The sequence below is a fragment of the Scardinius erythrophthalmus genome (genome assembly GCF_964197995.2).
Source record: "Scardinius erythrophthalmus genome assembly, chromosome: 3".
NCBI lineage: Eukaryota > Metazoa > Chordata > Actinopteri > Cypriniformes > Leuciscidae > Scardinius > Scardinius erythrophthalmus.
The window spans coordinates 54,013,876-54,028,884 of NC_138223.1; the positions used below are offsets into that span (position 1 = coordinate 54,013,876).

The following is a 15,009-nucleotide window of genomic DNA, read 5'->3' on the forward strand; positions in this document are numbered from 1 at the left end:
GGTATATAAGGAAGTACGCCGGAAACATGCAGATATGTTTTCGCTTCGGAGCCGAGAGCTATTCTTCTCTCCACATAGAAGCCTGAATCCTGAGTTACTCTTTATCTCTTCATCTTCGAGACGAGCGAACTCTCCGGTGTTGGTGTGATGGCGATTCCAGCGAGTGCACATTACCCTGCTGATCTGATCAGTGATCTGACAGATATTGTGTTTCTCCCTGGCCACTTCAACATCCGCAGAGTTTTTCCTCTCACAAAAGAGCTTGCACGCGGCACGTCTTTTTAAAGATGCCTCGCCCGTGCACTTCTGGTTGCGGTCGCATTGTGTCTAATTCTGATGGGCACAATCACTTCTTTGTGTGTTTGGGCATTGATCACGCTAAAGCCGCGTTTGTGGATGATTCATGTTCTCACTGTGGGAACATGACTATCTCCGCGCTTCGGTCGAGACTCAATGAGCTCACTCGAGCGAGAGTCCCCCCACCCACACCCCGATCTACGGTCTCCCCGGGAGGCTGTACTTCGGCTGGTGGCCGGGGTGACCTGAGGGTAACGGTGTGGAACAAACCGCCGACTCGTCCACGGTCCACACCCCCCTCTCCAGCACTGGTACCCGCGAGTGTCCAGACTGAGACCACTGGTCCCTCTACGGAAACTGGTCCGCTGGTCCGATCCCCGTCGGCGTCCAACCCCAATACCTTTCTTCCCGGATGTGCATGAGGAGGTCACGCGGTCCTGGAAGACACCATTGTCTTCCCGCGATCGTTCGTCGACCTTCTCCGCCTTCCCACCCCTCGATAGAGCTGCTGCTTGTGGGTACACTGGGGTTCCCCCGGTGGAGCGTTCTGTCGCGATGCAGCTGTGTCCGTCAAGCGCTTCCTCTCGGGGCGACCCTAAGCACCCGTCCAAAGCCTGTAGATTTTCGTCTACCCTGGTGGCGAAGTCTTACAGAGCGGCGGGACAGGCAGCTGCCTCTCTGCATGCCCATCTTGCAGGTCTATCAGGCCCAGATGCTCAGGGACATGCACGAGGGCAGGGCTGACCCAGGGCTCTTTGATGAGCTGCGTGCCGCCACCGACCTTGCTCTCCGAGCGACGAAGGTGACCGCACGCTCCCTGGGTCAGGTGATGTCCACAGCTGTGGTCCAGGAGAGACACATGTGGCTGAACCTGGCTGATATGCGGGAGGCCGTGCGGACTCGTCTGCTCGACACCCCCATATCCCAGGCCGGCCTCTTCGGCGGTGTGGTCGAGGACTTTGCCCAACAGTTCTCGACCGCTCAGAATCAGACTGAGGCGATAAAGCACATTCTGCCCCGACGGCCCGCTGCTGCCTCCACCCAGCCGTCGGCACAGAATCTTCAGCCTGCTCGCCGCCGAGGGCGCCCTCCTGCGGCTCCCGCCCCTCCCGCCCCTCCCGCACGGCCCCAGCAGCAGCCTCCACCCGGGCCGCGTTGTGGAGGAAGCCGCAGGAAGGCGCCACAGCCCTCTCCGGCCCCGCGGCCGGCTAAACGCCAGACTAAGCGGCGCCCCTGAGACGGGCTGCTCAGGATTGGCAGTCAGTTTTTTACAGGAGATGGTAGCAGGGCCACTCCTTCCCCCGGTGGAGGGCCGGGGGAGAATCTTTTGTTCTCCACTCCCCGCTGCTCGTCCAACGACGAGCAGTACCCTAATGTGGTTAAATAAAGAACTGATTCCCCCAATCCTGAGCACACAGAGCTCTCGGACCATAGTGCGCGCCGCCCACGGGTCCCGCCACTATCGCCCCCCTCTGTCACAGAGTTCTCGGATGACAGCATGCGCAGCCCACGGGCCACGCTCCTCTCATCCCCCTCTGTCGCCAGACCTCTGCCAGAGCACGCCCCCGTGGGACGCTGGTCCTCCCCTGGCCTCCTCTGGCAGGACGCGGCTAATGACCGTGCCCCCACACAGGGCCGCTATGCCACCCTCGCCTGGGCCGGTCATTCCGCCTCGCTGCACCACCGACGGTACGTCTGTGGTTCGTATGACCCCGCTGGTGTACTTTCTGGAGGCCTGGCTAGAGCTTCCCAGACTGTCCCGGTGGGTCGCGAGAACCATCAGGCTCGGCTACGCGATTCAGTTTGCGCGGTCTCCTCCCCGCTTCAGGGGAGTCCGCTTCACTATGGTCGGTGGCAATGCCCCTGTCATGACAGCGGAGGTCGACACCCTACTGGCGAAGGGTGCGATCGAGATTGTCCCTCCAGCCGAAATGAGGTCCGGCTTCTACAGCCCTTACTTCATTGTACCGAAGACATCCGGTGGGTTACGGCCAATCCTCGACCTGTGCATCTTGAACCGCTCCCTTCACAGGCTGCCGTTCAAGATGCTCACGGCCAAATGCATCCTCCAGTGCGTGCGGCCGCAGGATTGGTTTGCAGCGATCGACCTGAAGGACGGCCTACTTTCATGTCTCCATTTTACCTCGACACAGACCGTTCCTACGGTTTGCGTTCGGGGGGCGGGCATACCAGTACGCGGTTCTCCCATTCGGGCTAGCCCTGTCTCCTCGCGTCTTTACGAAGGTCGTCGAGGCAGCCCTTGTTCCCCTCCGGGAACACGGGGTTCGCATCCTGAACTATCTCGACGACTGGCTGATCCTAGCTCACTCTCGAGATCAGGTTTGCGAACACAGGGACCTAGTGCTCCAACACTTAGCTCGTCTGGGCCTTCGGGTCAACTGGGAGAAGAGCAAACTCTGCCCCGTGCAGAGGATCTCTTTTCTCGGTATGGAGATCGACTCGGTCGCCATGTGCTCACAGCTTACGAGCACGCGTGCGCAGTCACTGCTGACTTGTCTTCGCCAATTCGAGGACAAGAGTGTGGTTCCACTGAAACTATTTCAGAGGCTCCTGGGGCATATGGCATCCGCAGCCGCAGTAACGCCGCTCAGATTGCTTCATATGAGACCGCTTCAGCTTTGGCTTCGCAATCGAGTCCCGAGGTGGGCATGGCAACACGGCACGCTCCAAGTCCCAGTGACTCCAGCCTGCCGTCAGACCTTCACCCCGTGGACGAACCTCAGTTTTCTACGGGCCGGAGTGCCCTTAGAACGAGTTTCCCGGCATGTTGTTGTATCAACAGATGCCTCCACCACGGGCTGGGGAGCCATGTGCAATGGACATGCTGCTGCGGGCTACTGGACAGGACCCCCCACCGCCTTTGGCATGTCAATTGCCTCAAGTTGCTGGCTGTACGACTCGCCCTGCACCGCTTCCGTGCGCTGCTCAGGGGTCAGCACGTACTAGTCCGATCAGACAATACCGCGACAGTAGCGTACATCAACCATCAAGGTGGTCTACACTCCCGCCGTATGTCGCAACTCGCTCGCCACTTCCTCATATGGAGTCAGAAGCATCTGAGGTCGCTTCGAGCCATTTATATCCCAGGAGACCTGAACCAGGCGGCCGGCGAGCTGTCTCGGCTTCGGCCTCTCGCTGGAGAATGGAGACTCCATCCCCAGACGGTCCAGCTGATTTGGGATCAGTTCGGGGATGCACAGGTAGATCTGTTTTCCTCCCACGACTCGTCCCACTGGGACCTGTATTATTCCCTGACCGAGGGCACGCTCGGCACGGATGCACTGGCGCACAGCTGGCCGCGGGGCCTACGCAAGTATGTGTTTCCCCCAGTGAGCCTCCTTGCGCAGACTTTGCGCAAGATCAGGGAGGACGAGGGGCAGGTCGTTTTGGTTGCCCCGTATTGGCACAACTGGACCTGGTTCTCAGAACTAGTACTTCTCGCGACAGCACCTCCCTGGCCAATTCCCCTGAGGAAGGACCTGCTTTCTCAGGGACGGGGCACCCTTTGGCACCCTCGTCCCGATCTTTGGAACCTCCACGTGTGGCTCCTGGACGGGACGAGGCAGGTTTGAGTACCCTACCACCAGCGGTGGTGGCTCCCATCACTTCCGCTAGAGCATCGTCCACAAGACATGCCTATGCGTTGAAGTGGAACCTCTTCGTCAACTGGTGTTCTTCTAAACATCAAGAACCATCGAAATGCCCGATCAGTGTCGTGCTTTCCTTCCTGCAAGAAGGGTTGGAGCGAAGGCTGTCTCCCTCCACCCTGAAAGTGTATGTTGCCGCTATTGCCGCACATCATGACGCAGTTGATGGTAAGTCTCTGGGAAAGCACAACCTGATCATCAGGTTCCTGAGGGGAGCGAGGAGACTGAATCCTCCTCGTCCTCCCCTCGTACCCTCTTGGGACCTCTCAGTGGTTTTAACTGCCCTGCAGAGTGCTCCCTTTGAGCCTCTGCAATCAGTAGAGCTTAGGTTTCTGTCAATTAAGACAGCGCTCCTGGTTGCATTGGCCTCCATCAAGAGGGTAGGGGACCTGCAGGCATTTTCGGTTGAGGAAGCGTGCCTGGAATTCAGGCCGGCTAACTCTCACGTGATCCTGAGACCCCGGCCTGGATATGTGCCCAAGGTTCCTACCACACCCTTTCGAGACCAGGTAGTGAACCTGCAAGCGCTGCCCTTGGAGGAGGCAGACCCAGCCTTGGCACTGCTCTGTCCAGTGCGCGCCCTCCATGCTTACGTAGACAGAACGCAGTGTTTCATGACCTCAGACCAGCTCTTTGTCTGTTATGGTGGGAAGCTGAATGGAAAGGCTCTCTCCAAGCAATGGTTGTCCCACTGGATAGTGGATGCCATTGCTTTGGCATACCAGCAGCAAGGTCGACCGTGCCCCCTTGGTGTGACGGCCCACTCCACCCGGAGTGTGGCATCCTCTTGGGCTCTAGCGCATGGCGCCTCGCTAACAGACATCTGCAGAGCTGCAGGCTGGGCGACACCTAACACATTCGCGAGATTCTATAATCTCCGAGTGGAGCCAGTTTCTTCTCATGTACTCGCTTCAACTAGCCGGTACTAGATTCTGCTCAGGTGTCTTCGCTTGCTCGCCATTCTTCTCCACGGATGGGATACGTGCGATATTCTCTTCAGGTGAGCCTAATAAGCCCTGAGTCTCCTCAAGCACTGACGACGTCAACGCCAGAGTTATGCCACTGGCAGCTTTCGCGCTGGGCTAGGTGCCTCCATGTGCATGGTTCCCCCTCTGGGCGACCCCCACATATGTATTTCCACTGTAAGCCTCTCTGAGCATGTGTCTCAAGAGCATGTGTCTCACCTTTTCATGCGTATATATCAGTAGGCTTTTATAGAAAGAACATTTTTAAATATAACAAAGTTTTTCCTGCCATTAGTGCGACTGGTACAAAGGTCTCATTTCCAAATAAGTAAAACAAAAGGTAATAAGGTTTTTAAGAGTTTAGAGATAGCTGGCACACAAAGGAAGGTGGTCTCTAGACAAATGGACTCCTACCCCCCAAAAGGTGTCAACACTGAATGTAAATTCCCATTGTTAGCAGATGTTTCAATGTGAAAGAAGTTCTGTCTATATACTGAAATACAACGTGAAGATCGTGGCCTTTCTGTATCTCAGATTAGCCTGAGAGGCTGACAGTGAGATTTTTCAGCTTCATGTATAATGTCGGGTTCGCATCTCTTCTCTTTATATTCCAGAGCATTTGATGTTTTGTATCGATTATCTTTGAATTGATAATGAAATTGGCATGATACATTTACCTGACATAATAAATTGTTACATTTAATTATTCTAACTGACTTTGACATTATTTTCATTAAAGAGTTAAAAAGAATAGTCAAACATTCACTCACAATTAATGATCCACAGATATCATTAAAACCTTTTCATTTATGGAGTCAGATGAAATAATGCGAGAATACATTTCCAAATGTATTTCATTTAATCAAAAATACTTTGCTACGAGAAAAGAAGAGACCTTCCGCGCTGGTCGGATGCCGGACTTTGGGCTTATCGAGTGCGAGCTTACAATCATATTAAAGGAGAACTCCGGTCAATTTTAACATTGAGCTCATTTTTTTTGTAAATTTGGAGTGCTGTCAATACAGAGAACAACGACAAATCGGTGTTGCCTACATCGTGTTATCCTCTTTTTAAAATTTGCACCCTGTTGACTTCAATGGGGCAAGTTTTAAACCTGCTTTTAGCCTCTTAACATCCTTGATGTGTCATTACAAGTGCACAGCCATTGTGAGTGATTCCTTCAGAGTGAACACGGGTCAATCTGACTGCAGTATATGTGGCGATGGATTCAAAACATTAAAAAATAAGACCTGTGTCGGTAATGAGAACCTTGTGTGTTTTAATACAATGTCTTTTTCATAATGTGCATAATACACAGTCAATGCTCTGTATGTCACTCAAAAGAGGGAATTTGTGTAACCGTAGTTATTAAACTTTGTAACAAAGTTTTGATTTTGATTCCTGCCTCTCTTACAGATGAAGATGAGTGTGAGACGCGGAGTCCGTGTGGCGAAAACGCTCAGTGTTTCAATACACATGGAAGTTACTACTGCACCTGTGATAAAGGATTTAAATCAGATCCACCCAATTTCACAGCATCAACCGGACAGTGTGTGGGTACGAGAGGGGTTTATCTGATAAACTATGATTACTATGACTACTATGATTAAAACACTATGATTAATACCAACTGTTTCCCCAACAGATATCAATGAGTGTCTTGAGAAGACCTCTGAATGCACAGATGGTCTGGTGTGTGTGAACACCGTTGGCTCTTATAACTGCACGTGTCCTGAAGGATTTGATCGTGATGCAAGACTAAACTCATCATGTGAAGGTGAGCGGCCGCACTCGTATTGCTTTCCATTTACTTTTAATCAAACCAAAGAACTTCAGTTGCAGAAATTTCATGCTGAGACCACATGAAAATTACCCAAAAATACATATGGTTTGATGACGATAATTATCATCGAGTTTTATACATTTTTGGTATCATTTGAAATGCCTGAATTTTTGAAATGTCTGAATTTTCCAATGGTCATTTTTTTTAGGAATTATATAGGCCTAAAACAGTGATGATCTCAAGTGTACCCTCACTTTTTCATGCGTATATATCAGTAGGCTTTTATAGAAAGAAATTTTTTAAATATAACAAAGTAGAATCAATGATTTATATATTTTTTTCTGCCATTAGTGCGACTGATACAAAGGTCCCATTTCCAAATAAGTAAAACAAAAGGTAATAAGGTTTTTAAGAGTTTAGAGATAGCTGGCACACAAAGGAAGGTGGACTCTAGACAAATGGTCTCCTACCCCCCAAAAGGTGTCAACACTGAATGTAAATTCCCATTGTTAGCAGATGTTTCCATGTGAAAGAAGTTCTGTCTATATACTGAAATACAACGAGAAGACCGTGGCCTTTCTGTATCTCAGATTAGCCTGAGAGGCTGACAGTGAGATTCTCAGCTTTATGTATAATGTCGGGTTCGCATCTCTTCTCTTTATTCCAGAGCATTTGATGTTTTGTATCGATTATCTTTGAATTGATAATGAAATTGGCATGATACATTTACCTGACATAATAAATTGTTACATTTGATTATTCTAACTGACTTTGACATTATTTTCATTAAAGAGTTCAAAAGAATAGTCAAACATTCGCTCACATTTGAGCGAATCTAGTTTAAAACTAGATTAAAGTCGCATCTCTTCAGCCAGGCATTCATATAATATTTTTAATCTTACAGTTCAAATTACAATCCGGCCTCTAGTTAATAAACGCCAGAGGAGAACTGGCCCCCGACTGAGCCTGGGTTCTCCCAAGGTTTTTTTTCCTCCATTGGGTCACCTGATGGAGTTTTAGGACACCATTAGGTCACTTGATGGAGTTTTTCGGTTCCTTGCCACTGTTGCCTTTGGCTTGCTCAGTTGGGGATATTCTGGGGATATTTAATTTGATTTTATCAATCAATAAATTCCACTAGAAACAAACCTTGTTGTATTATTTTAATTTAATACTGTGAAGCTGCTTTGATACAATCTGTATTGTGAAAAGCGCTATACAAATATACTTGACTTGACTTGACTTGACATTTAATGATCCACAGACATCATTAAAAACCTTTTCATTTATGGAGTCAGATGAAATAATGCGAGAATATATTTCCAAATGTATTTCATTTAATCAAAAATACTTTGCCACGAGAAAAGACAGTAACACATAGAGACCTTCCGCGCTGGTCGGATACCGGACTTTGGGCTGATCGAGTGCGAGCTTACAATCATATTAAAGGAGAACTCCGGTCAATTTTAACATTGAGCACATTTTTCTGTAAATTTGGAGTGCTGTCAATACAGAGAACAACGACAAATCGGTGTTGCCTACACCGTGTTATCCTCTTTTTAAAATTTGCACCCTGTTGACTTCAATGGGGCAAGTTTTAAACCTGCTTTTAGCCTCTTAACATCCTTGATGTGTCATTACAAGTGCACAGCCAATGTGAGTGATTCCTTCAGAGTGAACACGGGTGAATCTGACTGCAGTATATGTGGCGATGGATTCAAAACATAAAAAAATAGAACCTGTGTCGGTAATGAGAACCTTGTGTGTTTTAATACAATGTCTTTTTCATAATGTGCATAATACACAGTTAATGCTCTGTATGTCACTCAAAAGAGGGAATTTGTGTAACCGTAGTTATTAAACTTTGTAACAACGTTTCGATTTTGATTCCTGCCTCTCTTACAGATGAAGATGAGTGTGAGACGCGGAGTCCGTGTGGCGAAAGCGCTCAGTGTTTCAATACACATGGAAGTTACTACTGCACCTGTGATAAAGGATTTAAATCAGATCCACCCAATTTCACAGCATCAACCGGACAGTGTGTGGGTACGAGAGGGGTTTATCTGATAAACTATGATTACTATGACTACTATGATTAAAACACTATGATTAATACCAACTGCAAAATGATCAAATGGAATGTTCCCCTCAACCTTTTTCAAAACATTTAAAAAACTGGACGTTTTGATCTTTCAGAGAACTTTCAGAAATGACATTTTTACAAATTAATGGAAAATATTCTTAGAACATATCTTGTTTGCAGTGATGGTGTTTAAACCCATAACTAAATATGCATAGCCTAGATAATTATTAGATGTCAGATAAAAACAGAGGATTTTTTTTACCTAGTTCAAGCCCTGATTAATATCTGACCCTGATTATAACCATCCAAGATCTATGTGATGCATTTATAAATTAAGCATATAATTGAATGAAACTTGAAACATGAGGGGCTCTATCTTGCACCCAGCGCAATTGACTTTGTACACCGACGCATGTATCATTCCTATTTTGCACCCGCGCACATCGGACTTTTCCCTCCACAGACGCACGTCGGTAAACTAGCAAATGCACTTGCGCTCCCGGGGGTGGTTCAGCGTAAAGAGGAGGCGTGTTGCGGCGCAAATGTTCCCTGATTCTATTTTGCAGGTTTAGAAAACAATTCCGCCACTGACCAGGAAAAACATGCTTTGCGCATGTTATTCATATGCTGTTTTAAGGGCGCATGCTTGGCCATAATGTAGCGTGTGCACAACGCGCATACACTTTGCTTTTCTCATCTACACAGAAGCAGCAGTTTTCATTTTTGCAAATCATACATTATTACGATAGATAGATAGATAGATAGATAGATAGATAGATAGATAGATAGATAGATAGATAGATAGATAGATAGTTTCTTATAAAAGCATAAATCTAGCTTACACATTTACCTAAATTATCATACGCCTGTTTAACCACCAGCTTCAGTTCTCTGTGTTTTACGACCCTGATGAGAACGTCAGTCTCCTCGGCTGTGAAATGCTCCTGGCGTGCGCCTGGCAAATCCGCCGTTATAACAGCAATCCGCCATGGAACAAGCGCATCTGCTCGTAAAGGGAATGTGAGATGACGCTCTGATTGGTTTATTTCACGTTATGCCCAAACCACACCTATGAATAATGAAGCTACTTCAGACCAACCCATTTTAGATTTGCGAGACCCGCCCACAAAGTTACTTGCGTTTCGCACTTGATACTTGTGTTCCCTTTCGTGGTCACTCCGAGTTACGTCGGATGACGACTAATGGGGTTTCGCTTAGAAAGCCTATCACCTTCGAGTATATAAAACGAGCCAATGGCAATGAAATGCCATGGGTCTGCGGAATTTGCATAGCGTAGGTCCGCCCCCCTCTGGGGGTATATAAGGAAGTACGCCGGCAACATGCAGATATGTTTTCGCTTCGGAGCCGAGAGCTATTCTTCACTCCACATAGAAGCCTGAATCCTGAGTTACTCTTTATCTCTTCATCTTCGAGACGAGCGAACTCTCCGGTGTTGGTGTGATGGCGATTCCAGCGAGTGCACATTACCCTGCTGATCTGATCAGTGATCTGACAGATAGTGTGTTTCTCCCTGGCCACTTCAACATCCGCAGAGTTTTTCCTCTCAGAAAAGAGCTTGCACGCGGCACGTCTTTTTAAAGATGCCTCGCCCGTGCACTTCTGGTTGCGGTCGCAATGTCTCTAATTCTGATGGGCACAATCGCTGCTTTGTGTGTTTGGGCATTGATCACGTTAAAGCAGCGTTTGTGGATGATTCATGTTCTCACTGTGGTAACATGACCATCTCCGCGCTTCGGTCGAGACTCAATGAATCCCCCCACCCACACCCCGATCTACGGTCTCCCCGGGAGGCTGTACTTCGGCTGGTGGCCGGGGTGACCTGAGGGTAACGGTGTGGAACAAACCGCCAACTTGTCCACTACCCGACCCAGTGCGCTCGCGGCTGGACGATTGGTTTTTGGGTGCGACCCAACAGTTCTCGACTGCTCAGAAGCAGACTGAGGCGATAAAGCTCATTCTGCCCCGACGGCCCGCTGCTGCCTCCACCCAGCCGTCAGCACAGAATCCTCAGCCTGCTCGCCGCCGAGGGCGCCCTCCTGTGGCTCCCGCCCCTCCCGCACGGCCCCAGCAGCAGCCTCCACCTGGGCCGTGTCGTAGAGGAAGCCGCAGGAAGGCGCCATAGCCCTCTCCGGCCCCGCGCCCCGCTAAACGCCAGGCTAAGCGGTGCCCCTGAGACGGGCTGCTCAGGATTGGCAGTCAGTTTTTTACAGGAGATGGTAGCAGGGCCACTCCTTCCCCCGGTGGAGGGCCGGGGGAGAATCTTTTGTTCTCCACTCCCCGCTGCTCGTCCAACGACGAGCAGTACCCTAATGTGGTTAAATAAAGAACTGATTCCCCCAATCCTGAGCACACAGAGCTCTCGGACCATAGTGCGCGCCGCCCACGGGTCCCGCCACTATCGTCCCCCTCTGTCACAGAGTTCTCGGATGACAGCATGCGCAGCCCACGGGCCACGCTCCTCTCATCCCCCTCTGTCGCCAGACCTCTGCCAGAGCACGCCCCCGTGGGACGCTGGTCCTCCCCTGGCCTCCTCTGGCAGGACGCGGCTAATGACCGTGCCCCCACACAGGAACGCTATGCCACCCTCGCCTGGGCCGGTCATTCCGCCTCGCTGCACCACCGACGGTACGTCTGTGGTTCGTATGACCCCGCTGGTCTACTTTCTGGAGGCCTGGCTAGAGCTTCCCAGACTGTCCCGGTGGGTCGCGAGAACCATCAGGCTCGGCTACGCGATTCAGTTTGCGCGGTCTCCTCCCCGCTTCAGGGGAGTCCGCTTCACTATGGTCGGTGGCAATGCCCCTGTCATGACAGCGGAGGTCGACACCCTACTGGCGAAGGGTGCGATCGAGATTGTCCCTCCAGCCGAAATGAGGTCCGGCTTCTACAGCCCTTACTTCATTGTACCGAAGACATCCGGTGGGTTACGGCCAATCCTCGACCTGTGCATCTTGAACCGCTCCCTTCACAGGCTGCCGTTCAAGATGCTCACGGCCAAATGCATCCTCCAGTGCGTGCGGCCGCAGGATTGGTTTGCAAAGATCGACCTGAAGGACGGCCTACTTTCATGTCTCCATTTTACCTCGACACAGACCGTTCCTACGGTTTGCGTTCGAGGGGCGGGCATACCAGTACGCGGTTCTCCCATTCGGGCTAGCCCTGTCTCCTCGCGTCTTTACGAAGGTCGTCGAGGCAGCCCTTGTTCCCCTCCGGGAAAACGGGGTTCGCATCCTGAACTATCTCGACGACTGGCTGATCCTAGCTCACTCTCGAGATCAGGTTTGCGAACACAGGGACCTAGTGCTCCAACACTTAGCTCGTCTGGGCCTTCGGGTCAACTGGGAGAAGAGCAAACTCTGCCCCGTGCAGAGGATCTCTTTTCTCGGTATGGAGATCGACTCGGTCGCCATGTGCTCACAGCTTACGAGCACGCGTGCGCAGTCACTGCTGACTTGTCTTCGCCAATTCGAGGACAAGAGTGTGGTTCCACTGAAACTATTTCAGAGGCTCCTGGGGCATATGGCATCCGCAGCCGCAGTAACACCGCTCAGATTGCTTCATATGAGACCGCTTCAGCTTTGGCTTCGCAATCGAGTCCCGAGGTGGGCATGGCAACACGGCACGCTCCAAGTCCCAGTGACTCCAGCCTGCCGTCAGACCTTCACCCCGTGGACGAACCTCAGTTTTCTACGGGCCGGAGTGCCCTTAGAACGAGTTTCCCGGCATGTTGTTGTATCAACAGATGCCTCCACCACGGGCTGGGGAGCCATGTGCAATGGACATGCTGCTGCGGGCTACTGGACAGGACCCCCCACCGCCTTTGGCATGTCAATTGCCTCAAGTTGCTGGCTGTACGACTCGCCCTGCACCGCTTCCGTGCGCTGCTCAGGGGTCAGCATGTACTAGTCCGATCAGACAATACCGCGACAGTAGCGTACATCAACCATCAAGGTGGTCTACACTCCCGCCGTATGTCGCAACTCGCTCGCCACTTCCTCATATGGAGTCAGAAGCATCTGAGGTCGCTTCGAGCCATTTATATCCCAGGAGACCTGAACCAGGCGGCCGGCGAGCTGTCTCGGCTTCGGCCTCTCGCTGGAGAATGGAGACTCCATCCCCAGACGGTCCAGCTGATTTGGGATCAGTTCGGGGATGCACAGGTAGATCTGTTTGCCTCCCACGACTCGTCCCACTGGGACCTGTATTATTCCCTGACCGAGGGCACGCTCGGCACGGATGCACTGGCGCACAGCTGGCCGCGGGGCCTACGCAAGTATGTGTTTCCCCCAGTGAGCCTCCTTGCGCAGACTTTGCGCAAGATCAGGGAGGACACAACTGGACCTGGTTCTCAGAACTAGTACTTCTCGCGACAGCACCTCCCTGGCCAATTCCCCTGAGGAAGGACCTGCTTTCTCAGGGACGGGGCACCCTTTGGCACCCTCGTCCCGATCTTTGGAACCTCCACGTGTGGCTCCTGGACGGGACGAGGCAGGTTTGAGTACCCTACCACCAGCGGTGGTGGCTCCCATCACTTCCGCTAGAGCATCGTCCACAAGACATGCCTATGCGTTGAAGTGGAACCTCTTCGTCAACTGGTGTTCTTCTAAACATCAAGAACCATCGAAATGCCCGATCAGTGTCGTGCTTTCCTTCCTGCAAGAAGGGTTGGAGCGAAGGCTGTCTCCCTCCACCCTGAAAGTGTATGTTGCCGCTATTGCCGCACATCATGACGCAGTTGATGGTAAGTCTCTGGGAAAGCACAACCTGATCATCAGGTTCCTGAGGGGAGCGAGGAGACTGAATCCTCCTCGTCCTCCCCTCGTACCCTCTTGGGACCTCTCAGTGGTTTTAACTGCCCTGCAGAGTGCTCCCTTTGAGCCTCTGCAATCAGTAGAGCTTAGGTTTCTGTCAATTAAGACAGCGCTCCTGGTTGCATTGGCCTCCATCAAGAGGGTAGGGGACCTGCAGGCATTTTCGGTTGAGGAAGCATGCCTGGAATTCAGGCCGGCTAACTCTCACGTGATCCTGAGACCCCGGCCTGGATATGTGCCCAAGGTTCCTACCACACCCTTTCGAGACCAGGTAGTGAACCTGCAAGCGCTGCCCTTGGAGGAGGCAGACCCAGCCTTGGCACTGCTCTGTCAAGTGCGCGCCCTCCATGCTTACGTAGACAGAACGCAGTGTTTCATGACCTCAGACCAGCTCTTTGTCTGTTATGGTGGGAAGCTGAATGGAAAGGCTCTCTCCAAGCAATGGTTGTCCCACTGGATAGTGGATGCCATTGCTTTGGCATACCAGCAGCAAGGTCGACCGTGCCCCCTTGGTGTGACGGCCCACTCCACCCGGAGTGTGGCATCCTCTTGGGCTCTAGCGCATGGCGCCTCGCTAACAGACATCTGCAGAGCTGCAGGCTGGGCGACACCTAACACATTCGCGAGATTCTATAATCTCCGAGTGGAGCCAGTTTCTTCTCATGTACTCGCTTCAACTAGCCGGTACTAGATTCTGCTCAGGTGTCTTCGCTTGCTCGCCATTCTTCTCCACGGACGGGATACGTGCGATATTCTCTTCAGGTGAGCCTAATAAGCCCTGAGTCTCCTCAAGCACTGACGACGTCAACGCCAGAGTTATGCCACTGGCAGCTTTCGCGCTTGGCTAGGTGCCTCCATGTGCATGGTTCCCCCTCTGGGCGACCCCCACATATGTATTTCCACTGTAAGCCTCTCTGAGCATGTGTCTCAAGAGCATGTGTCTCACCTTTCCATGCGTATATATCAGTAGGCTTTTATAGAAAGAACATTTTTTAAATATAACAAAGTTTTTCCTGCCATTAGTGCGACTGGTACAAAGGTCTCATTTCCAAATAAGTAAAACAAAAGGTAATAAGGTTTTTAAGAGTTTAGAGATAGCTGGCACACAAAGGAAGGTGGTCTCTAGACAAATGGACTCCTACCCCCCAAAAGGTGTCAACACTGAATGTAAATTCCCATTGTTAGCAGATGTTTCAATGTGAAAGAAGTTCTGTCTATATACTGAAATACAACGTGAAGATCGTGGCCTTTCTGTATCTCAGATTAGCCTGAGAGGCTGACAGTGAGATTTTTCAGCTTCATGTATAATGTCGGGTTCGCATCTCTTCTCTTTATATTCCAGAGCATTTGATGTTTTGTATCGATTATCTTTGAATTGATAATG

The 15,009-nt window shown here is 50.8% G+C and overlaps 1 protein-coding gene across 1 annotated transcript in view; it reads left to right on the top strand.

The window, feature by feature from the left end:
• The window catches only part of LOC308687967 (uncharacterized protein), a gene marked incomplete at its 5' end in the record, with an annotated part of 168,805 nt that overhangs the window by 9,645 nt on the left and 144,151 nt on the right, over positions 1–15,009 (top strand). The window contains 3 exons of the mRNA XM_081360784.1: positions 6,347–6,487; positions 6,576–6,707; positions 8,619–8,759. Of these exons, the coding sequence (XP_081216910.1) occupies positions 6,347–6,487; positions 6,576–6,707; positions 8,619–8,759 (414 nt within the window). The remainder of the gene's footprint in view (positions 1–6,346; positions 6,488–6,575; positions 6,708–8,618; positions 8,760–15,009) is intronic.